Here is a 26,322-nt window from a genome sequence, read left to right on the forward strand (position 1 = left end):
CTATGATCGCTATTTCTGAGAAAATAAATAGTATTCCTATGAATTTCATACAGGTATATCTCGATGAAAGGTCGTTCTAGTTTGCTGGGCCGGCTAGGAAGCGGATACCCCAAACCGACACCAAATAGTGTCCGTGAATTCCAAATTTTCGATAGGGAATGGACTACACCCCAACATAAATGTCCAAATATCAAAGATGGAGTGGCAAAGGTCAGAAGAAACTCGGACTACAATATTTTATGCACATCTTAAAACTCGAATATCGTTTGGGGTTCAAACCGAACTGATTCCGTGTGTAAACCATTTTTTTTTTTTTATGATGGAGAGAGTAGTTTTCATAAATAGGACTCTGATCCAAGTTAATTACAAATTATTGTTTGCCGCTTCCAACAAACCGCGGAACATATTCCTACAATAACGTGTGTTTGTAAATGTAGGACACCCTGTACTGTGTTATGAAAAATGGGAACCAGCCTGGAAATGGCATGAAAAAATGGGAACCAGCATGGAAATGGTATGCAAAATTAGGAACCAGCATGGAAATACATACAATAGAGTATGTATGGGTTAGGGCTGACCAGGATTTGTTAATAATGTTAGTTATGTTGAAGGAAAAAGAAACTTTTGAGAGCTTATCCAAGTTGTAAGTGGAAAAAAATAGAGACATTGTTTTATTGGTGGAATTTCAGTCCTTTAACAGTCTTGATTTTGGAACACTGATTACTAAAATTAGCACCTGACTCTTTGGTGCGGAATTGAAAGCACTTGTTTCAAACACATGCAGGTCCAGAAAATGACGTGGCTCATATCCTTTCCTCTACAAAGAAGCTGATATGCAGGTTTCATCTATACTGATAAATATAGGTTTGATCTATAAAAAAAGTTAAGTTATACAATTTTTAATATCATGGTGTATGCATAGGTTTACTTATGGGAACTGAATTAGTACCGTGAGTCCTGTAGGCCACTAGTTCCTGTTTTACAGAGTTCTGTCCCTTATATTCGGCTTCGACTGCAAGAACCGGCCTTGACCTTGTGATCATCGAACGATTGTAGAAGGACGGAAGAATAGGTAAGATACTTGCTCGTTTTCTTTTTGAACATTTGAACATCAGACGTTTGCATTTAATATAATGAATCGCTGGTGCATTTATGAACTTTAATGAATACTTCCAAAAATGTAACAGATGCGAGTACAGCATAAATCCTTTGAAACATCGGTCTTAAGTACGATACATTTGCCATAATTTGGTGACCTTGATTTTAAGGTACTGTACGCGACACAGTGCATGTAGCAAGTAACTGCATTGATTCATTGGAAGATACAGCGATAGGTTACAGACAGAAAGAAAGAAGATTTAAGTGTTTTTTTGGGGGGTAAGATACTGGTTTGTTTTTACAAAATAATGGCATAATTGCTTACTTGTTTCGTAAAGATACTAATTGGTACAAAATACTTCAAAAAACTTAACAGTAAAGGGCATCTTCTGTTTTGAATTTATGAAATCAGAACATGTGAATTGAGTGGTCACCTTTGTCTGTCCTTGATCAGCCAGTTTAGCACTTTTCGGGACTTTATGTTTCTCAGTCACTTTAATAATTTTCAGGATTTTGTGTTGCTTTTCAGATTTCAAGTTCATAAGAGAAATATTGCAGACAGTTTAATTTTCCATCTATATATGGTTTAATGTTTAGACTATGGATACTTGGTTCATTAATTAATACAGTTATTATCAGAACAATTCTTGATGTGTTTTATTAGAAATATTTTCTTCTTCTTTGGTGATAGTTTTGTTTTAGGGACATTAGTGTGGTATACCCAAATATTTTTTAGCATGGATACACTGCTATAATGTATTTGACCTCTGCTGCACATCAACCTTTCCTGTCATTCAGACATTTTTAGGTCAAGCTTCAGTCATAAGACATAAAACCAAAGACATAGCCTTATGGAGAACAGCAGGAAATGATGATTTTAAAATTTGGTTTATCATCCATATAATTTTATCCAGAGGCGATTGGACCATACTGGTAGTTACTTGCTTATATATGAGCCCATCTGTGAACTGCAGATTCTAGATCTGCCATTGTTCAGTGTTGTTGTAGATATATGTTTTTGTAGTTTGGTAGGAGTAACAAGTAGAACAAACAATATAGACCCTGATTTGCTGGCTCATTATGTGATGATATTTCAGGGTCTTTGTTGTTTGCATTGGACCAGACTTATATGTGAGTGTATACAGTACTTATCCCCAGGCCAGTACTGAATTTCCTGGTGGAAAGTTCTTTAATATTTCCACTGGCCTCATGTGTTAATACATGCAACTGCCATTAATGTCCTGATCATAGATACTGATTATGTAAGTATCTGATCAGAGAGGGACTGTGTATAAAAAAGAAATGCTGCAAACATTTTCATATTCATTTCTTACTATGAATATAAGAAGAATGTTCACTAAATTTAATTTTAAATTATCATGCAGGAAATATAGATATAATTGGACTGCCCAATTAATTTAAATGAAACTTAGAAATTTATTTAAAAGTTTTCCAAATTAAACTTGACAAATTTTGAAACTGAGAAATAATTTGTCAAAGAAAAAGACCATAATGCTCAAGTTATTGGAAAATTGCCCAATTCAAACATGTAATGGTTTCATTTTCATATCCCTACCATAAGGTCGAGCTCTGTAGTGTCAAGGTCATGTATGATACACTAAAGTGGGTGGTATTATAGAAAGGTAGACAGATTTAGCTCTACAATGATACCAAATAATCTGGAATATCTAGTTGCACTACAAAATACAGAGGGAAAATCCTCATTTTTTGGACTTCATTTGTGAAGCCAAAACCCAAACTCACATGGACAAAGGTGAGATGTAAGTGATGTATAAAAGTGAGTACCATAGACCATTCAGCAACCGGTGGCCCCTTGATTTGGAAGAATTTCAAACTCTCCATGCCCAATGGAATAGTCTGCAATCTGTTTTACAAATGAAGTTTGTATTACTTCTAATATTAGGAGCCTTATAGTCTTTATAAAAAATAGTAATTAAGTATAGCTCCTATGATCTTGACATATGCATGCATCAGCCATTACACTGCTTATAGTATAATGTTGTGCTTGCAGTGTAATTGGCCATTACACTCATTATAGTATAATGTGATGCTTGTGATGTAATTGTCCATTACACTCCTTATATTATAATGTTGTGCTGGCAGTGTAATTGGCCATTACACTCCTTATAGTATAATGTGATGCTTGCAATGTAATTGTCCATTACACTCCTTATAGTATGTGATGCTTGCAATGTAATTGTCCATTACACTCATTATAGTATAATGTGATGCTTGCAGTGTAATTGTCCTTTACACTTCTTATAGTATAATGTTGTGCTTACAGTGATGCTTGCAATGTAATTGTCCATTACACTCTGTATAGTATAATGTGATGCTTGCAATGTAATTGTCCATTTCACTCCTTATAGTATAATGTTGTGCTTACAGTAATGCTTGCAATGTAATTGTCCATTACACTCTGTATAGTATAATGTGATGCTTGCAGTGTAATTGTTCATTACACTCCCTATAGTTTAATGTGATGCTTACATTGATGCTTGCACTGTAATTGTCCATTGCACTCCTTATAGTGTAATGTGATGCTTGCAATGTAATCATCCATTACACTATATAGTATAATGCGATGCTTACAATGTAATTGTCCATTACACTATATGGTATGGTAAAATCTGTCTTGAGAGACCACTGTTATGTGAGACCTTATTCTGAATGCACATATTTATTGAATACATAGTGTTGTGACCTGTTATGAGAGACCACCTATCTTGAGAGACCATAATTTTCTGGCAGAAGGGATGGTGTTTCAAGGCAGGTTCTGCTGTATAAAATGATGCTTACAATGTAATCATCCATTACACTCTTTACAGTATAATGTGATGCTTGCAGTGTAATCATCCATTACACTCTATATAGTATAATGAGACACTTACAATGTAATCATCCATTACACTTTATATAGCATAATGTGATGCTTGCAATGTAACATCCATTACACTCTGTACAGTATGTGACACTTGCAATGTAATCACCCATTACACTCTATATAGTATGTTCTGCTTGCAGTATAATCACCCATTACACTCTATAGAGTATAATGTAACACTTGCAATGTAATCATCAATTACACTATATAGTACATGAAGCTTACAGTTTAATTATCCATTACAGATTCACGATGCCATTCTTTGCCCCCTACCTGACCAAGGAGCAGGAAGATGAGCTCCGTAAAATTGCCAACTCCATTGTTGCACCTGGCAAAGGAATCTTGGCTGCTGATGAGTCTACAGGTTAGTTTCTGTATTGTTTTTTTCTTTTCTTTCTTATTATCCTAATTCTATATTTTGAAAAATATTAAGACCTTAATGCCCAAAGCTTCTAGCTATGTAGCAGTCTAGGTATACTAGGCCACTTTGCAAACCAGTGCAAAGGACACTTTGCAACCTGTGGTACCGTGTCAGACTGGACCAAAAATTTGGATCTGCCCTGATGGCAATCTGATATTGGGAAGCTTGCCATCATCGTGACCTATGGTAACCCTCCCCTTGTACATATTGTTACCTAAAAACCCAGTGAAGAGTCTCAGACAGATTGATAGATCAGCCGAATGGCACTGGTGAACTGTGGTTAATTCATTTGACTACCTAGTCTGGTTGTAGTTATCACAAACTGCTAGTTAAACATGAATACCCATTTTGTATTTGAATATTCACAACAAGTAGTCTTGATTCAAGTGCTTTGTTATTTGTGTCAGCTTTAGTTGTCATTGTTATGAATGTAATTACTTTCATGTGTTGATATTTTTGCTGTCAAAAACAATTTATAAAAAAAGTCCCTTTAGTGAATGCCAACTACCCTATTTACCATACGTTTTTTGGGGGAAATATAATATTTAAATGCCTTGTGAGTTTTCTTTATACATTTTAAAACGCTTTTTGTTCCTTCTTTGTCCACCATTTTTTCTGGCACAAGGTCAGAGCTGTTCTTCTTTTGTTATAGGGTTTAACGCCATTTTTCAGCACAAGATAGGCTATACATAATGGCCAGTATAATTGGTGGAGGAAGAACCCTGGAAAACCACGGGAAGAACCACCAACCCACGAGAAGCTACTGGCAGGCTTTCTCACGTACCAACGTTAGCCAAGGTTGATACTCGAACTCACGCAGACAGAGGTGAGATGGCGGTGATCCGTAACAGCGAGCGCTTTAGACCACTCTGCCACTCGGGGCCCCCAAGGTCAAAGTACATCAGTGTCTTGTGCATGTTAATGATAAACTTTTTGTCAAACTTGTCCTCATGTCTATCCATCACAAACTTGTGGAATGAAGCAATCTGTTTTCTTTTAAATCCTTGGGTAAACATTGGGCAAGAGAGGTCCTGCTTCTGAGCACAAACCCAAGTCTTTTCATGAAACTCTCTCCCCAAGAATGACTGGCATGGAATTTGCTCTCCGGAAACTGTGTTGAGACAAGCTCCCTGGCATATATACATATTCCCTCAACACTTACTGGAATTTGTAAGTCACGCTCAGTGAGCACCCATTGAGCTATCTTATCATCCATAGCTTGTCCATATGAAATGGGTCGTCGACGCTTAGGCAAATTTCTGTTCAAGTTCAGATCCGCAGAAAAGTCAATCTTCATCCAGGTACTCAACACGGATTTCGGAATCTTGAATTTTTATGCTGTAGGTCTAATTCCCAGAAGTTTTGCATTGTTAACGATATCCTGTTTTTGCTTTAATGTATAATATTTATAGTGACCATGTACAGAACTAGGTGTAGCACCCTCGGGTTCAAGATAATCAGACTCATCATCTAGAGCAGCATTCTTCTTAGGCAGTTCTTTTTGTGATGCATCCTCAGGATCATTAATTCAAGGTCACTTCTGTGGACGACCTACTGGCCTCTTTGGAGACGATTTTGGTAAGGGAGAGTCCCTCCATGAACTAGGCAGTACCTCCTGCTTGTTGCATAAGCATAAAAATTATTACAGTACTAACAATGTTATGTTTCACAATGACACCTATTTAGTATAGTAACTTTTGATAGGACTGGGTATTTTATTTATACCATATATTTTAATAGCTTGATTCGGCTAAAAAATATTTGATTTTTTGTCAGTGTAGACATTGTTACACACCAAACCACTTCAAACAGGTGTAACAGTTATGGCTTTGATTTGAAACCATGACCCCTGCTTTATATCATTAAACAATACATCGGAGAGTCGGTATGGATTAGTAAAATTCATTGGCATTGTGCAACAAAACAAACCCGTTATCCCTTTATCCCTGAGGCATTATATACCAAGGTTTAAACATAGTTATTGTTCTAGAGGTCATAAACCTCTTTGTAGATGATAAATTTTGATTGTGGGTGCTAAATGTTCAGTACATCATGTGTTCTTTTAATGAAATCCAGATGTCTGCCTTTTATTTTCGAACACACTTGTCAGAGAAATCGCACAAGTTATATTATTAACAATTATCACCTAGACACCTTGAAATCTCCAACATGCATCAAAACAATCTTTTGGCAGTGATTGTTTTGAGTTGGCAAGCTCTTCGTTTTGAAGCTACCCATGGCTATGTGGGGAAAAAAGAAGAGAGAACCACAATAAATGGATCAACTTTAAGTACAAAAAATATTAATCATACAGACTTGTATATTGCAACTTGCTTATTTTTACCCTTCCTAGGTGTGCATACAACCCTCACCCCATACGGATCCTCTCACCCTTGGTGCTCTAAGATTAGCCATCATACATGTACCAGTATTTCTACTTTCAGTACTAAAATGTTTCTGTCATAAATATCTTAAGAATTATAATTCCAAAATCTTTTTATTTAGATTGTATTAATATCTTAATTACACAGAATTAAAGCATGCAAATTGCTAATATGGCTTTTATTTTGGAAAATACGCACACAATTGTGGCTCAAATACGTGTCTGGCTGTGTTTTCTGGTGGATGGACATGTATCAAATAGACAAAATAGGCAAGTAATGCCTGTTTTTTATTCATTATCCTTTCCTTGGTGTTAGACAAAATACTTGTTTTACTTCATGGCAGCACATCGTCATGTGAGCTAATGGTAACTTTGTTATGGACGTGGGGAGATATAAATCTATCTTCAACTCTATGTTTTCTGCCACCTAATTAAAGAATTTAATATGTATTCGGACGACCAAAAAAGTAATTATTTGTTGCAGTCCAAAAACATACAGTAAATACGGTAGCCTGCTCAGGTTTTTCATTGTAGGTATACATGTTTATATTCCAGGTATAAAATAATGGGAGTGAAATCTTATTTTGCATGGGATCCAACTCTTGAAATATCTGGCACATTTTGCTAAATCTAAATTTTGTCAGCCACATGTTGAATTTGAATTGGTCCAACTTAAGGAAAAAATTTACAGCCTTACAGAGACGGTCTTATTAGGGTTGGCAGGTCTGTTGTCATCTTCAGCTTTTCTTTCTGGCTTACAAATAAAACAAAAAGACTGCAATTCTGTTATTTATATTGTTATATATGTTTAATTTTTCCTGTCCATAATAAGATTAGATGGTACAGATAGATCCTAGGAGTAGGGCTGAAATAATTCACTAGTGCATCAGTGCCAGTGACCAGATTCTCAATTACATTTTATGAAATCTCATCCACCACTGAGTAAGGAAGTGTGGCTTCACATTAATGTTATTGATCTATAAACATTAATGGGCTTTAGTTTTGTAGTTGATGATCTCACTGTGTTTTTGACAGGTTCCATGGGTAAAAGGCTGGCTCCCATCAATGTGGAAAACACAGAGGAGAACCGAAGACGCTACAGAGAGTTGCTTTTCACCACTGCATCTTTAGGTGAACATATCAGTGGGGTCATCATGTACCACGAGACCTTCTACCAGAAGACAAAAGATGGCATTCCATTTGTTAAGGTTCTTCAGGACCAGGGAATCATTCCAGGAATCAAAGTGGACAAAGGAATTGTCCCTCTTGCTGGATCAGATGATGAATGCACCACCCAAGGTTTGTTGATGTTCTGCTTGGCAGAATCTAAACCATGTGCCTCTCACTGTATCATTTACACACATGTTTACTTACACACATGCACACACTTTTCAAGTCCAGTCTGTCCTAATACACTCATCTCACCTGTCAGAATAGGGTCAGGTTGTGCAGATACGGGGAGAAGTGAATATAGAGAAGAAAGATTTCAAAATCTACAAGTGGATGTTTCAAACAGATTCTTTACATGCACACACATGTAATACATACATACATATATATATATATATATATATATAAAAATCACTGAACTTTATGAAAATTGAAATTGTATTCGTTTCATTCTGTTTAGCAGAAATATCACTTGATTTTAAAACAGGCAATGTCTTTTGGTATAAACCCCTTACCTCCAACTTTTACAAGATGAAATATGAAATAAACATATTGACCATTGCTTGCAATCAGTCTATAAACCTCCAGAGTCCTAATTTGCTTGCAGTCAGTCTTTAAACCTCCACAGAGTCCTAATTTGCTTGCAATCAGTCTATATACCTCCACAGAGTCCTAATTTGCTTTCAGTCAGTCTATAAACCTCCATTGAGTCCTAATTTGCTTGCAGTCTATAAACCTCCATAGAGCCCTAATTTGCTAGCAATCAGGCTATATGTGAGAAAGCTTGCCAGTAGCTTCTCATGGGTCGGTGGTTCTTTCCAGGTTTATCCTCCACCAGTAATACTGACCGCCATGCGTAGCCTATCGTGTGCTGAAAAATGGTGTTAAATCATACAACAGCAATCAGTCTATAAACCTCCATAGAGTCCTGATTTGCTTGTGATCAGTCTATATACCTCCACAGAGTCCTAATTTGCTTGCAATCAGTCTATAAACCTACATAGTCCTAATTTGCTTGCAATCAGTCTGTAAACCTCCATAGAGTCCTAATTTGCTTGCAATCAGTCTATAAACCTCCATAGAGTCCTAATTTGCTTGCAATCAGTCTATAAACCTCCATAGAGCCCTAATTTGCTTGCAGTCAGTCTATAAACCTCCACAGAGTCCTAATTTGCTTGCAGTCAGTCTATAAACCTCCACAGAGTCCTAATTTGCTTGTGATTGAGCTACATATCTTCTCAAGATTCCTGTGAATTTTCATTAAAATGTTGATCATTAAAGCGACACTGAAGGTGACAAAAGCATACATGTACTATGTTTAAGCTGTTCTGCATTGCTGTTGAATTGAAAAAGATGCAAGAATTGATATTTTTCTCTTAATATGAAACCATTCAATGGCTAACTTGGATGGCACATGAGGTCATTGATTTGAGAAAAAGCAAAGCTTAACATTGCGTTCTCATTATATTTTGGTAGAATGGCAAGCAATCAGGTGATTCATTTTGGAATTTAATCAGCAAAATGGAAAGTACTAAGTGCCATTCTTCATGATCATTTATTGATTTAACTCTTTGCCAGATCAAGCTTTTGTAAGTCAGATTAGTTGAAGTGTTGCACAATTATTTTTGAGAAGTATGTTTATTTTGGGGGGGAAATTGTCTTGTAGAGAAGTACCACATGAATATGGTACATAATCCAGTGTCATGAAATAAGTGTCATGCCAAAAAACATTGCAATATTTCCTGAAATAGCCAACAAAACTTAAAACTAGTGCTTATATAATTTGCAGTCAATAGTAGAGATAACTTACCCGAACTAAACATTTTAACCCAGTATAACTTTAACAACAGAGGTATAAAAATTCTTTCATCTTCAAATCTTTCAAATTGATTGTTCATAATCTTTGGTGAAATAGTGAACATGGCAACTTGCTCCATCTCCAACCATTTCATGATTACAGATTTAATATAGTAGTCTTAGCGTTCATTGTAGTAAGTTAGATTGCTTCTTTGTTGTCTGTTTCATCACACAATCAGGACCACTTCCATGGCCCAGTGGTTAGAACCTCTGCATCGGATGTGGGAGGTCGCGGGTTCCAACCCTGGCCAAGTTATACCAAAGACTATAAAAATGGTACTAACAGTTGCCTTGCTTGGCGCTCAGCATTAAGAGGTTAGTGTTAAGACTGGTTGGCCTTGTGTCAGGATAATGTGCTGCATCATGCTGTGTTTGCGGCATGATGCCCCCATGCTCAGCATCATTATAAACTGTCCCACTGCAGACATCATAGTGATATGACTGAATTTTTTTCTTAAAAGCTACATTAAATATCCAAAAACACACACACACACTCATAACACAATCACAGTATCACTTGGATATTTTCAGTGATGTTGAGAGTATTGCTGGACAAAGATCTTGTTGGTGTCTTTATGTTACAGATTGGCTACTTACTGTTTGCCCTAGTCTGCCATGAAATTAGCTGGCATTGGACCAGCAAGCTGGCAGCAGTTTCACACAATTCTGAGATGCAAGGCTTATTATATAACCTCAAAATTTGTACCATAAGACCTCTGGTTGTTGAATGTTTTAGTGGTTATATCAAGCTGTATATCCCAGGAAACTTGTAAAGAGGAGTTATATTCTTGATAAAGAAATTTTACCATTTGATTACATGCTGTAGTTAAAAATATAATTCCTTGCAGTTTATCAGGGCTAAGCTACAGATTAAGTCTTTCCAGTACAGTGATCACACTTTAATGTGACCATCTTTTCTTTGAGATGGTGGCCTTGTTTGAGTGGACAAAATCTTACAAATGAACAAAATTCATGACAGCTGAGATGGACCTCAGGGAGATGGGAGGGTAGCCTCTTGCAAGAGTATCAAAAGAGGCAGTCATTTTATCTCTGATGGAAAGCACCTTAACATATTTGCTCCTGTATAATGTATTCCATGAAAGAACCCAAATTTATGCATGTATGATGCACTGATGACCTATCTTTTCCACTTGTAATGTCAGATAAACTACAGCCTCTGAACAGTTTGTATGGCATATTTGAGTGTGGGCTTTCATAGTTGGTACATATCAGAGATAGGTAAATACAGTATGTCATTATTTCATCATTGTACCCACAGGTTTAGATGGTTTGGCTGAGAGATGTGCCCAATACAAAAAAGATGGAGCTCACTTTGCCAAGTGGCGCTGTGTCCTGAAAATTGGCCCCAACACACCCTCCTACCAGGCCATGGTGGAAAATGCCAATGTCCTGGCTCGCTATGCCAGCATTTGTCAGCAGGTAATTGATTCCTTTCCATTTAACAATAATTTACCCAGCCTGAACATGTGGGAAATTTTATTGATCATTCAGTCCCTGAAATTTGTTTTTGATCCTACAGTCCCTGAAAAATGTTATTGATCATTTTGACCCTGAAATATGTTAATGATCCTACAGTCCCTGAAATATGTTGTTGATCCTACAGTCCCTGAAATATGTTGTTGATCCTACAGTCCCTGAAATATGTTAGTGATCATACTTAAACAAATCTGGCTATCAACTTGTATTCTTATAAAGTGCTTTTGCATATATCTTTATCAGAGGTCTCACTAGGATTTTAAAATTAGGAGTCCAGGACTCCCATTTTGGTAAAAATAGGAGTCCCACCAGCAAAAGTTGCAGTCCCCTCCCAGAAAATATTGAACTTTAAAGATTAGAAGAACTGTTGGTTGCCATTGAGTTTAATTTCCACATTCTTTGTAACACTTACATGTACAATCGTGTCAGCCTATTCTGTTTGTCTGGTAATTCTGCACAATGATAAGTAATTTCTGTAAACATTGGATCATATGCTGTTTTGGTTGAAAATCCAGTTTGTATCAAGAAAAAATGATCATTCTTTAATTAAGGAAAGTGATTTTCATAATGTACAAAAGATCCCACATTTCTACTGTAAATGAGTATAAAAATAAGATTTCTAAAATGTCAACATGAAGACCCAATCTGTGAACTTCTTGAACTTGTAACGCAAAAAAAACCTATTTCATATTTATCTTTTAGAATCATACAAACAAATAAATGATATAATTGTTTACCTTAGAACAATGCTGCATCTTAATCCAAGTTTCTAATTTTGCAAGAAGTTGTCCCACACCTACTTTATTATCTGCTATCGAATTTGTCAACTTGCATCTCCGACAGATTCTTGAAAATCCCTGGTGTATAGTCTGTTGCTAAATTCTTTAGTAATTTTTTTAACTATAAACAAAACATTGTAAACACATTATATCATATACATTCTTGTTTCTCATCAACGTAACAGCTTTTGTTAAGAAAATAAAATAATGAACTTTTCCTAATTTTGTTTACAAGATTGGTTTAGTTTGCTTAATAGCTCCTGCCATTTAGTGGCATTGTTACATTGAATTCGGTAAAACCAGCTATAAACATGACCTAGATCATTGGCTGAAATGCTGACAGAAAGAGTCTAAAGTAATATATTACATTTTGAGAGCCTGATGCATAAACATTACATCTTTTCAAAGATTAGTATTATTTTGAACAGAATATTTTGGTGACAAATACCACTTTTTAGTTGGTAAGCATTGCAGAATTTTATTTTCATCAATCGGTCGAATTGGGTATGCATCTTGCGCCAATATTGGCGGCCTTAGATGCGCAGAATAGCCCAAATTTGGTGTTTTTCTTGTTTGTCCTTCAGGGTGAGACTGAATTTTGTCAATCCCCAAGGAATGGTCTTATTCCAAACACTTAGGCAGGCATCACACATTTTCTTACACTTGGATACTATCCCATCCAAACTATCAGTTCTAGCATCTTTAGCAATCTTCTGAATCTTATTAAAACCTTTGTCAGTTTGTCGTTTAACCCCAAAATACTTATTCATATTTGCAAATAACATTTTGTCCCAGTCATGATGTGTCTTGATTTCGAGGTCGCATGCACTATTTATTTGGCTACAATCAGAAATGAACACAGTAATGGAAGCTAAAGTTCTGGTGTACTCTTATAATAACCACAGGTACATCTTGGGGTCTTTCTGCCTCTGAATTCAGTCATTGTAAATATCAGCACATTTTCCCATCCAAGCTGCTTGTCGAAGTCTTTGAACTTGCCACCCAGCTATTGCATCACTTGATGTACTCTTATAAATACAGTAGGCAGATCTTGGGGTCTTTTAACCACTGAATTCTGTCATTGTAAATTCATTGTAAATATCAGCACAGCCATAATGATCAGTTAATCAACACATTTTCCCACTTAGTAGGTGGTTGAAGTAGGACTGGCAAGTCTTTGAATCTGCCTTCCACCTATTCGCATGCATACAGTGGACTTCTGCATGGGTGATTTTCTGCGTCCCAGATTAAAAATTTGTGTCAACATATGCGTAATCAAGCGTTTCAGAGACCTCTGACTATGGATTGAGATATTATATAATCTCCTTTGTTTCCTCTAATGTTGGAAATTTTGTACCTCTGCTTCAGATTTAAATAATAGTAACTGTAGTAACAGTTTTTGAAATATAAATTTTGAATAAAAGAAATGTAATTTTATACAATATATAACTCGTATATGAATGATTTGTTGCAATATTCATCATCTGGGGAAGTATTTTTTATGCCCAGTTTGTACATGATAGTATTGTAAACTGTCTTCATTTACATTCTACTCTCGAGTAGAGAAATAGGCAATTTTATCCATCTTTCTACAGGGTTAGGGCAATATCTGAATTTTCGTAATTTTTCTTCACCAGTCGTGTAATTGTTCTGGTTCAGTGTTGAAGCTGCTTATATTCATTGTGAAATGTGTGCTGTTTGTAATTGGGGTAGCATTTTTACTGGTGTGTGTATTGGCCATTCTTTCTACTAGGGGGCGCTCATGTTAATATCTGTCTAAATTCTTACACATTTGGTAATATTTGTGAAAACTTATATTAAATTTCTGGAGTGTGTTCCCAAAACCTATAAATAGGGGTGGGATCTGCCAGTCTTGTAGTTGTGGTTCATCTGGATTCCAGCAAAAGTCTAAAGATAAAACAAAGATGTCTCTTGATCTCAACTGATAATTTCTGTGAGCATTAATAGCAAAGTAGACTAATTATTAAATTATTGAAAGTGTATTAGGTCTATATTCATATAGTAATTATTCATCTTACCGTTCAAGTGTCTTTACACGTGCTGTCGAAAACTGGCTGAGAACTGTGTTTAATTGGTCATTTTACAGTATGAACTTCATTGTTGGGACACACTACCTTAGTACTACAAATGATTATAACACTTCTCTTCATTGGTTTTATTATATGTTTCCCTTGTCGTATCAGATAAGTTTCCACTGGGATTTGACTAACAACACTGTCAATGTGTCATCATTAACAAAGTTGTCTACTATCCATTGGAAAATCAGTTATGATGGCATTATGGAATTTCCTTTTTGATTGCATGTATTACTTTGACTTAACAAATTTCCATCTATTTTGTAGTTTTGTGTCATTTGGATGTTGGAATAATCTACATGACTCGAAAACACGCTTTGTTGCTACAAAATGACACAAATTGTCACATCCAACCCACGAGACATGCTATTTACATATGTTACTTAGGTTAATGACAGTATCATATCCAACAAATGCAACACACTATTGATATCCAGTTCCAGACCGTGCCTCTATCATATTTACCATTGGACTCTAAAACATAAAGCCAAGTCTGGTTCCAAACCTTGATCTGATGCACAAAATCGATTCCACTTTGGTGCGTCATATGAACAAAATTTTTTTACTATTATTTTTCTGGGCAAGACTAGTTTTGGAATTGGAATTTTGCTGATTTTCACCTGCTATTTAATACTAATCTCATTGTTGTCATTTGAATATGCTTTATCACATCTCTGTTGCATTTACCACTCTGTTTGTTTCGTTTTGTGCTATTTTAATCTAAATAAGAACTATTGTGGTGAACTCCACAATTCTTGACACTACAGTACACAGGAGCGGTCTAGTAAATGAAAGAGGCTTGAGCAGCCCATCTGTTCCATTGTATTGGCCTTGACCTTCATACATGTTACAATACAGTCCCTGAAATATGTTATTGATCATACATACTCAGAAATGGCTACCAGTGAGATAAAGATGGAAAGCAGAAAGAATGCAGTAAAAATGCAAGTGAAATGCAGAATAAATACAAATGAAATGAATGCACTAGAAAGGAAATAGGGTACAGATGCAAAATGCAGAATGATTATAAATGAAACTAAAATTCATTCCACGAACAAATTTGATCGTCTTTTTACCTGGGTTTTTTTGAGGGGGGGTACCCCTCAATTTCCATGTTTAAAAGACCTTTTGCCTGATTATCTGCAATCAGATTCTTTGTTATTCGTGCTGACATGCAGTTTTTCACTTCTAGCTGTATGAATACAGTTTGTATTTGAAAGAAATTAAATATAAAAAAATTGCTGACAAATATTTGTTGCAGTTTTTGTTATATGTCTTTTTCTAGCTAACCTTGCCATAATTTGGAAAAGTGCATCCTGGCATGTTCAACACAATTATAGAAATCATACTGGCATAATTTCGTATTTGTACAGACGATGCCAATCTATCTCTTAATGTAGAAAGACATTTACACATCTGTGTCTAAAAAGAAACTGATGAATAGAATTTGATAATCAGTAAAAAGAATATTTTACCAACTTGGACACAGTGTCCTGGCGTAGGGCCTTTAGATGTTGGACAGCTGATGTTGATCTGCAGTCATATATGAGTGAAGACAGCAACCTATGAAACCTTGAAACAGTTGCATTTGTAACATGTGCAGTTAACAGCATTGGATAAAGAATTCAGCAGAAGCATCATATTAACCTGTATTTATTGGCCAGCTGCTTTTGCCTTTGGCTTTTAGGCCAAGATATCAACCAAGTGAGCAATCTTTAATGTTTATCAGAATTTTTTGCTCAGAATTTTGTGGATTAAGCATGTTTTAATAAGGCTTAATACAAAAGCAATACTGTAGTATCACTAATTTTCATGAAGTACCAATTTCATGGGTTTCATAGTTACCATGAACTATAAATTTAAAGACAAAATGAAAAATTAGCCACATACCTATAAAGAAGATCCCCCTTTTTTTTCTTACGCTGTTTCATTCATGGAGATCAACAAAGCTGAGAGTTGCTCAAGCCCATAAATGGAACAAAAAAGAGAAGCAAATTCTCACTGTCACGGTTAGATATCAAACCTAGTTGATCTGTCTCTCAGTCAACTGCACACGTCATTATATTAACAGGTGTGGACCCATTATTTTGTTAGTAAGTGACCTCGTACACCTCAGCTGCTAGTGTTTTCTTGATGAAAATAAGCAGGAAGCATTTGTGATATTTTCCAGTCATCCTTTTGATTGGAGTTGAGTTTATCAATTAATGTATTTTATTAATTAACTTTAAATATCTGTCACTAACTGAAATGCAATTATTTTGGACACTTATTTTCAAAACAGTATACATTGAATGTACTATTTTTCATTACATACAGATTTTCATGGATTTTGTTCTTGTCACAAACCATAATTTTCAAAACTCTATCAATGCTGATCCTTTTTATGGAAACAATAGAACCCATTTTCAAAAGAGTCACACTGAAACTATTGTTTGTTTCGTAGAACCATAAACAGATCATTCACAGAAATTGTTGCATGGGGGAAAAAATCTTAATGCAGGCAGCATGTAACAATTGGTGTTTAGAACCATTAGTCCTAAGAGGTATATAACTCATTGATTTTGAAGATCAATATTATTTTGTGCTTTGAATTTCAGAATGGACTGGTGCCAATAGTTGAACCAGAAGTACTTCCAGATGGAGTACATGATCTTGAGGAAGCTCAGAAAGTCACAGAAATGGTAAACATTTTCTTTTTGTCTTCATTTTGACACATATACAGCAGTTTTAAACAAAATCTCTTAAAATCCTCTTGCCCAGTGCTATAAAATTTTACTTGACCAGAATAAACGCGTAACTGTACCATTTGTTAGAGTAATGTAATGCTTGAAAATAATGACAACCTAAATTCAATAATGTTAAAGGTTGCTTCTGCAACCTGTTATTACAAATTGAGACCAGAACTCTCACTCTCTTTCTGTCTCATAAACAATTATTAGTCCTGTAGTGTTTCATCTGGAACATGCCATCATGGGATTTGCACAGAATAGACACCAAGTCCTGCAAACAGGCTTAATGCCCCCAGAGTGGTACAAATATGATGAAGGTGCATTATTTTAGCTTTTGTCCGATACAGATATACCATCTGATAATTCAGTACCCAAAATGCGCATTCAAGGTTTTTGTGAAGTTCATCGAGCAGTTTTTGCAGTTGCACCATTTGCTGTGCTTGCTCAGCGTGTTTTCCCTCCTCTGATCCCATATATGCTGAAAATCTGGATTGGCAAGAAAAAATTTTGTACTCAGTATATCCTATAATATTTCTTGTTTGAGAACAAGCTCTGCATGCCACTGATTTGTAATAGCCTAATTGGAAATGTGAAACTAATTAAAGTAATGCATTTAAGCAAATTCCAATCCTGATTTATCAAAGATTTTAATAAAAGAAGTTCTCAGTTATTTTCATATGTCATATGCTTTTAGTCACATGATATATCTTTGATATAGTACTGTTTGCATTCGTAAAGGTGGCAAAGTTTCACCAAGCGGTATGTATGAAATGACAATTAACTGATTTCTATACCCCGGTAAGATGCTTAGACCATGAAAATGATTAAAATTACTACAGAGATGACAACTCTTTGAACAAGTCTGTAAGACCCATAATAGCTGAAACAATTGTCAGTCACTGGAACTTCAGTGAAGAACTGGATACCAGAATGTTGAAGATAATTTGTTCTGTGACATGTTTGCCCACTCAATTTTAAATTGGGTGTCAAGGTCATATTCATAGAAAATTTGGATTTATGGTTTGGTTCAAGTTTGTCATATGCTAAGCACGAAAGTGGATTTTCCTCATACTTGAGATGTCATTTTATTTTAAGCTAAGACTATTCATTCTGTGATAAGCATGATTGCCCTTTTTGAACTTGAGGTCAAGGTCATAGTCAGAGAACATTTGTGGTAAGGTTTTAGTTCAAGTTTTGTTTTATTTGCATATATTTCCTTTACATGTAATGGATTTTCTGCAAGACTGGGAATGAATCATTATGAAGATAAGACCATTCTTTTGGTGACATGCTTCCTCCCCCATTTGACCTTAGGGTCAATGTCACATTTTGCAACAATAATTTGAATGTTAGTTTGACATGCATTCCCTGACCTTCTTTAAATAAAGCAGGCCCCTTTATGCCAAAAATGTGGTTGATACGCTGTATTGAAGAGTGGGAGTGAAGCAGTTGTATGAGCTTGTTCAAAACAAATAGAAATCAGCATTCCTATACAAAGTATGGACTTTCAATGAACAAAGTTGGCAATATTCTCAACAGAGGTTTCTTTTTACTAAAGAGAAACATTCCTTAGCCCAGAATTGGTACTTGACAGCCAAGTGGACAAATCAGTTGTCAACCCAAGGTTTGATAAATAATTATGTGCATTAACATGCAGAATCCCCTCACCCAAATTTGTGTTATTTGTATGTCCCCATATGGTTCATACAACCTTGAAAAATCTTTCATTTTGAGAGGTTGCCCTGAAAACTAATAGTATTTTTGGGGGGAAAATGGTTTTATCCTTGAAAAATCTGTGAATATTTGATGAGAAGATCTTTGAAATTTTTCTCAAAACTCTTTGAATTTGTCATTGGGAATACAAAACTGTTAACAGTTTATTTATTGCCTAAACAGTTGTTTCATTCCTGTCTTTTGATTTGACATGATGTGTCAGCAATCCTAGCCAATTCTCATCTAAAGATTCAGCATCCTTGAATGCTAGAATTCCTAAATTTATGGAAGTTTCTTGGTAATTCTTGGATCATGGTTCTGAAAATTTGTATGCACAGCAGTATAATGGTATCTGTTTTTTCATCCTGGAGTTTAGTTCATCTACACTTAATGGTGAGATCTGATGAGTTTTTGTTCATATGACCAACATGGATTGACACTGATTTTTTTCCTTGTAGGTGTTAGCTTTCCAATACAAGGCTCTATCTGACCACCATGTATTTCTGGAGGGAACCTTATTGAAACCAAACATGGTGACTGCAGGTCAGAGCTGTCCCAAAAAGTACACACCTGAAGACGTTGGAAGGGCTACTGTAACAGCTCTTAGTAGGGCAGTGCCCCCTGCTGTACCAGGTAATCAGTGTACATGTGAATTTTTTTATACCCATTGTAAGTCTGGGTGGTATATGTGGCATTGTCCATTCATCCATACATCTGTCCATCTATTGACATTTTCTTATCAGCTCAATACATTTGTAATGTAGATATTTTCATGAAACTATACATCTTAACTAGATGGTATGTCAAATACCATAGCCATGCCCCCTGTTTCAAGTTCAGTGCCTTGACACGGGAAAATGTAATTCTGTGACGTATAGCCTGGTATGGAGTGTAAGTTTTGAACCACTGAAGATATTGTAATGAAACTTTAGCTATTTATACATTTTGTTGTATTGATGTTGAAAGTGTTTCCTATGACTTGTATCCTTGTCTGGAGTTTAACCTTTATGAAAGATATTTTTAATTAAACTTAAAAATATTCTGACCAACCAATGTTGCAAATAGTATGGGCATAGCTGCCAACCATTATGATTTTGGTGTGAATTTCACGACTTTTTCAGCGATTCACGCATGCAAAAAAATCACGCATTCCCCAATTCTCAATTATTTTAAATCTTTAATAATAAAAAAAACGATTTCCCGTTAAGTGCTAGTCATGATATCAGCGGTTGCCGAAATGGTACAGTACTGCTGGTCACAATTTTAGTGGAACTACAGCTGATACAGTTGGTCAGGTAGCAAGCATCTTAGTGTATTTTAATCTATATGTTTAAGAGTAGTGTTACAAATGCCTATGGGAGAAACTGTGGCCTAACCGGAATTTTGATCGGCACATGCACTGCAAACACTGATTTGAATTACCATTCAGCATTGCAGGTGCTCAACAGGAGCATTGATGATGGAGAAAAAAACAATAATCTAAGGTATTTTTGTCACTCTATATGATTTTTTTTCCTTCAGATTATTGTTTTTTTCTTTCTCACATCGAGCACCTGTGTTCGGCATTGCATCTTGAAAATATCTTCACCAACAAGGAAAAAGAAATGTATTGCACAAAAACTGAAGTTTGAAATATACAAAAAATTGTCCATGCAGTATGCCATAAATTTTAGCATTGGGCATGATGGCAGAGATGATGTGAGGAAGTACATTGGTAACAAAAAGCACATAGAGGTTGTGAAAATTAAGAACTTGCAGCAGATTTCAGCTCTGGAATATTTTAAGCCATCGGCGGAAGACTTGCAAGCTACCGGTGCTGAAGCATTGTTTGTGAGTTTTTTGTTGAACACTGTCTACTTTTATCAGCTGGAGACCATGCTAAACATTTGTTCCGCCATATTCCCGGATTCGAAGATCGCTTCATGAATTCATATCAAAATTCACTAATTTTTATTCCTATTTTCACCAATTGCGAGCCTGCAGGGTTGGCAGCTATGCATGGGCATGCCTCATGCCTCAAATTCAAAGTCACAGCAGGGTAAATATATATCAATGATCTCTATTCATGTATGGGTATGGCTTTAATGCCAGTGAAGAGGTTTTAATGGAATTTTGGTCTGTTACATATCTTTACTTGGTTGTGTTACAGAACAGAAAGGATATAATGACAGCCAATAGTGGTAGTGATAATAACAATTTGTCCAATTTATTTTGTCAGAATACAGATCTTTCCAACTGCTACAGTGGTCTAGTGGCTAGAGCATCCTCGGATGCGGTAGGTCACGGGTTCAAACCCCACCTGAGTCATACCAAAGACTGATAAAAATGGTACTAGCTGTTGCCTTGCTTGGTGCTCTGCATTAAGAGGTTAGTGCTAGAACTGGTTGGCTTGGTGTCAGGATAATGTGACTGGATGGGACATCATGCTACATGTCTCCAGTACTCGATATAACTATAAACTGTCACACTGCAGACATCGTAGCAGTAGGAGTGAAAAATTGTTGAAGCTACATTAAAAATTCAAATCACACACACACAGATCTTTCCATTCTGATGAGGTAGATTTATTAAAAAAATGTCTTTCTCCTACATACTATAAATAACAGCTAAAATGCATCTTGGACCTGAAATTTAAAGACCTATAATAAAGTTTCCAGTAACTTCACAATGGGAAATATTTTATAGAAAAAAACTTCAGTTTACCAACTGAGAGCAATTTTCTCAGATTCATTACTCATTACCCCAAGTTATGACTAAAATGGTCCCATTTGCAATTCAAAATTGATGAGTGAAGATTGTCCACAGGTCATCCTCTGGCAGCCTCCACAATGTGGCATGAGAAAATGACATCAGTACTGTCTGATTACAAGTATTAGTGTTGCACCTTGAGCATGATTGGAGACATTTAGTAACAGTAGTCAGGTTTGATGGCAGATTGATGTCAGTTGTAAAAACCCAAAGACCTCTTTGCCAAGGTGCATTAGTTTTAAGAAGTTATTTGAAGGTGTTTCTATATGTAGTAACAAATTGGCATCTTTTTGTACAGATTTGAAATGTCTTCAGGCCATATGTTTTCTTTCAAGTTCTGTCAAGTAGTGGTTGTAGTCATTTCAAGAGTTTTCTGTTTTCAGTGATGTTTGCGATATGTGATGGCAGACTGGCATAATTTGTATAAATTTGAAAGGTCTTCAATCCAAGAGTTTTCTGTTTTCAGTGATGGTTGCAATATTTGATGGCAGACTGGCATAATTTGTACAAATCTGAAAGGTCTTCATGCCAGGATGCATTGAGTCAGATATGTTTATATTCTGCTGAGTGGTTTTGTAGAAAAAGTAACTGAAAATTTAAAATTGTACAGATGATGCCAATCATCATTTGAATATCAATTCTGTTTTTTAAGATGCAGAAACCTTGAAATTACTTGGTTTAAAATTTTTTTAAATAGAATTCAACCATACTTTGTCAGAAGGCATTTTGGCATGTGCAAATTGTGCGAATCCACCATAAAATATGTCTGCTGTTAAGAAAAATATATTTAAAAAAAAACTTGAAATGACTGCTTTTCAAAAACTCAATTGACAATTTGACCAGGTTTGGCAGGAAGCATACAGACATAGAGGGCTGATGCCATTCTGCCATCAAATATGTCTGCTCTTACTATAAACAGAAAAACTTTGTCTCAAAAGCTGCACATCAGAATTTGAAGAAAGTTTCTACAAAGCATTGTAGCAAATATGGTGTTTTCAAATTTGTACAGCTGATCCCAACTGTCATCAAATAAGGTCACTGTTGAATAGGAAAATTTTGTAATCACTTCAAAATCTTTTGATTAGATTTGACCACACTTGGTAGAATCATGGCATGAAGAAAGACATTTCAGATTTGTACAAAAGATGCTATCTGCCATCAGATGTAGTTACTGTTACTAAAAATATTTTGTATTTTGATGATAATTTCACAGGTAGATATTGTGCCTGTATTTCATCATTTACTGATTTTGGTAAAGTCTTTGCATTTAGTTGACCAAATTGAGATTTTGGTATTCTTTGTGTATACTTTTCTTCATAGAATCGTTAAGCTTAGTCAGTGGATACATCTTGGTAAATTTTACATTCTTTTTGCGACCTATGTTTCATGCTTCAAATGACTTTGAAATTTTGTGTTAAATGAGAAATGAATGCTAGTTATTACTACACCAGTTTTAGCATCTGAAAACCCATAAAATATACCAGTATTACATAAGCATTGGAGCCTAATTTCAGCCTCTGAAAATCTCCCAAAATATTTCAGAAATACAACAGTGTTAGAACAGTCTCTGAAAACCCCATAAATATCTCAGAACCATATTTGAGACATTGAGAGAGTGTTTGCATTAGTTGGCAGAATTTGTGGTGCAGATTGACTTAAAAAATCATAAGTGATATCTTTTAAACAGGAGTTACCTTCTTGTCTGGTGGACAGTCTGAAGAGGATGCCTCCATCAACCTGAATGCTATAAATAGCTTCCCTGGAAAGAAACCCTGGGCTCTCACCTTTTCCTATGGCCGTGCTCTTCAAGCCAGTGTATTGCAAGCATGGCAAGGCAAGAATGAAAATGTAGCTGCTGCACAGCAAGAATTGAGCAAGAGAGCAGTGGTTTGTGTCATTTACTTTTTGGCTTTGTTTTTCTTTGTTCCTACTTAATTGTCACCCTTTTCAATACCGTTAGCGTTAGCATTACTGATATAATCTGTAAGCAAACATTCATATATCCATCCATTCCATGATCAATGAAATAGACTTTCCAAGCGTCATGGACCTGATCCTATCTTCACAAAACTTAACTTTGGTGTAAGTTTGATCTCTTTCAGAATCAATAATCTGTTAAAGTTTCTCAATACATTCACTTGCAATGACATGCATTTTATCTAAATTTGCAACTTCAAAATCGGAGTATGCACAAGAAGTGGAACTGTTTGCTAAATCCATGCACAGGGCTTGGATCCTTTATTGTAGCAGACAGGTTTCTTTGCATCTTGAGTATACTTTTTATAAGTTTATGAAAATGTTTGATTTTTGTATACCATCCCCAGCAATCATTTTATCATTGTTAGTCAGAAGGCATTTGACAAAGACCTGTCTAATGGTTATGCTTTTGTTTATCATAGCTTGTACACATTGTGCAATATTTCACTCTTCTAAAGCAAATTTGTGTGGAGTTTTGTCCCTTTTCTATTTATGAAACAGTGTGTGTTTGACTGGGGTGTTGCCCTGAGACAAGAGATGTTTGACACACTGCCATTGTCATGTTGGAAAGGTGATAAAAGTGTTCACTATTATTACCACTGTGATGGGATCTGGCCAATTGACCATGTTACATACTATGTTTGGTTTTTTGTTGATATGAGTGCAGTGTTCAATTTTAATGCATCCCATTGTTATACGAAACAGCAGTTCCTGTGCATTTGTATATCATTTCACTGGTTACTTTTATTTTTTTTAAAGACTGATTCAGATAGATGAGTAAGTACTTTCTTTCATGTGGAGGCACAGATGTGCCTAAGCTAAACTTCCCAACCTTTATGGCCAGATTGCAAAGCAGTTCCCACATTAATGGTCATATGTCAGGCATCAGCATTCTGGTCATTGTTTGCATGTAGGTCATTTTGTTGGACAATATTGCCGATAGTCATGTGGTTTAGTAACTTTCATATGGGGTACTATATATGGCTGTGAAAATTGGTTCATTGTGACCTGTATTTCACATTCCATTGATTTGAGTAACTTGCATTAAGCTCAATGTTTGGGGCACCATTTCAAGTGGATGCACACAACCAGGGTTGTAATTGCATAATGAAAATTGCTTCAGCTGTTAGTGTAACCTAGGCTATGGTGACCTATATTTCACAGGTATTGTTTGCTTACATTCATGTCTAGGTTAGAGTTTGCAGTTAGGTCTACTCTTTAGTCTTTCCAGTTCTCAATTCAGGGGGTGGGAGTCATTTCTTATCATTATTGTGATTGGGCTAGCTATTGTGATGAAACATAATATACTAAAATTTTTAACTTTCTTCCAAAATTTTCTGTTAACGTACATCTGTATCTTGTTAATGAGTCGTGTAGGTTACAGTAATTTATCATAGAGATTGTCCTACTAAATAAGAAATTGTTTTTCAGATTATTAGAATATTCCTTATATTATCATTAAAAAATCTGAGTAATACAAACTTAATACTTTTATACTGTTTGATTTCAAAATTGCAGTTAATATTGGTGGTTGATTCATCTTTTGATAACTTTGTGTTTGTATTTATTAAATTGCTTTCACTTTTCAGTCTAATGGACTCGCAAGTCTTGGACAGTACAAAGGTGATGCAGGCAGCCTTGCTGCTGGGAAGTCTCTTTTTGTGGCAAAACATGCTTATTAGAATCATTAATGAGACAGCGTGTGTGAAAAAGTCTCCAGGAATACCCCAGCTTTATTTGTGTATTGGAGGAATGAATATCGAAATTTGAACACTTTATGCTTTGGAATCACAATTAATGACAATCTCAACAAAAACTAATAATCAGCAGTCAACTTGATGCTTTATTTCTACTGTGGATTCTCTTTCTAGTTATTTATATCATCATTATATACCTTTATAAAGACAGTTAGTGCAAATTTAATTTTTTTCTTCATTTGTTGACTGAATTTAAATGAAATTTCTTCACTTAGCATTTAAATGACAACCAAGAAGATAATTGTGCTTGAAATGTTGGTGTTCATTTGAAAACTTTTGTCAGATAATTCAGGTTGTCCTACTGACATATAGTCGGTATATTACAAAAGTGGCATTACACAATCTTTCTGCTAACCCTTATTGTCTATCAGTAATTATATTTATTGTTTTGTGTATTAAATTGATATTCTCTAGAAATTTATATGATTATATAACTTGAAACCTGGCATCAGGTTCATATTATTAAAGGGCTGTCCTATATGAAGATGAAAAATTCAAAGTCAAACAAGGAAAATCTACTTTGCTGAAGTTATGTGAAGAGATAAACCAAATGTTATCCCCATCCTTCTTCTATAAATGGAATAGCCCACAACATGTTATCTTCAAACTTCTCATCAAAAGTATGCTGTACATGGTATTTATAAATTGGTGTGATATTTTGTTACCTTTGTACCTCTTTATTGTAAAATTATATTTCATTTGTTTGAACTCATTTCAAATTAATTAGATCTATGATCAGTCCATAATGATATCGAAATCAAATTGACAAAGTGTTTAATTTTGTTTGCCAAATGCATGAAATGGACTGCCTTGTTCAGAAAAGATGGAATCTATATTAGGTTATACTTATTAAAATTTGTACAAGTCTGGGTTTGTTTCTTCCTCTTTTCTGTATTTTGTATTATACCAATGTTTTTCCTTGGTAATTAATGTCTGAATATGATTTCAGTAATGCTAGGATGTGAAAATTATTGAGCCTGCCATGGTGCAAGCTCATAGCGATAATTGTTAAGCCTGCCATGGTGCAAAAGCTCATATTGAAATTTTTTTAACCAGCCATGGTAGAAGCCCATAATGGATAATGTTGCACCAGCAATGGTGAAAACTCATAATAATAATAATTGTTGAGCCTGCCATAGTGCAAGCTCAACATAGTGATCACTTTTGGCATCCACATGTACTGCCCTCATTG

At 35.4% G+C, this 26,322-nt stretch overlaps 1 protein-coding gene across 1 annotated transcript; it reads left to right on the top strand.

Annotated features, from left to right (window-relative positions):
* Positions 1-974: 974 nt before the first annotated feature.
* Positions 975-25,997, top strand: LOC149776838 (fructose-bisphosphate aldolase-like). Its single transcript, XM_089941567.1, has 8 exons — positions 975-1,072; positions 4,249-4,367; positions 7,843-8,106; positions 11,114-11,274; positions 16,804-16,887; positions 19,107-19,281; positions 23,084-23,283; positions 24,963-25,997. The coding sequence occupies exons 2-8, from the start codon at positions 4,256-4,258 to the stop codon at positions 25,053-25,055; spliced, it is 1,089 nt and encodes a 362-aa protein (XP_089797693.1). The 5' UTR covers positions 975-1,072; positions 4,249-4,255; the 3' UTR covers positions 25,056-25,997.
* The last annotated feature ends 325 nt before the right edge of the window (positions 25,998-26,322 follow it).

The sequence above is a fragment of the Sinohyriopsis cumingii genome, chromosome 18 (assembly GCF_028554795.1).
Source record: "Sinohyriopsis cumingii isolate HCF-2022 chromosome 18, ASM2855479v2, whole genome shotgun sequence".
NCBI lineage: Eukaryota > Metazoa > Mollusca > Bivalvia > Unionida > Unionidae > Sinohyriopsis > Sinohyriopsis cumingii.

Coding starts and splice junctions, on each gene's coding strand:
- LOC149776838 (XM_089941567.1), top strand. CDS start 4,256: ATGCCATTCTTTGCCCCCTACCTGACCAAGGAGCAGGAAGATGAGCTC. Junction 8,107..11,113: donor TGATGAATGCACCACCCAAG/GTTTGTTGATGT, acceptor TTGTACCCACAG/GTTTAGATGGTTTGGCTGAG. Junction 23,284..24,962: donor AATTGAGCAAGAGAGCAGTG/GTTTGTGTCATT, acceptor TTCACTTTTCAG/TCTAATGGACTCGCAAGTCT.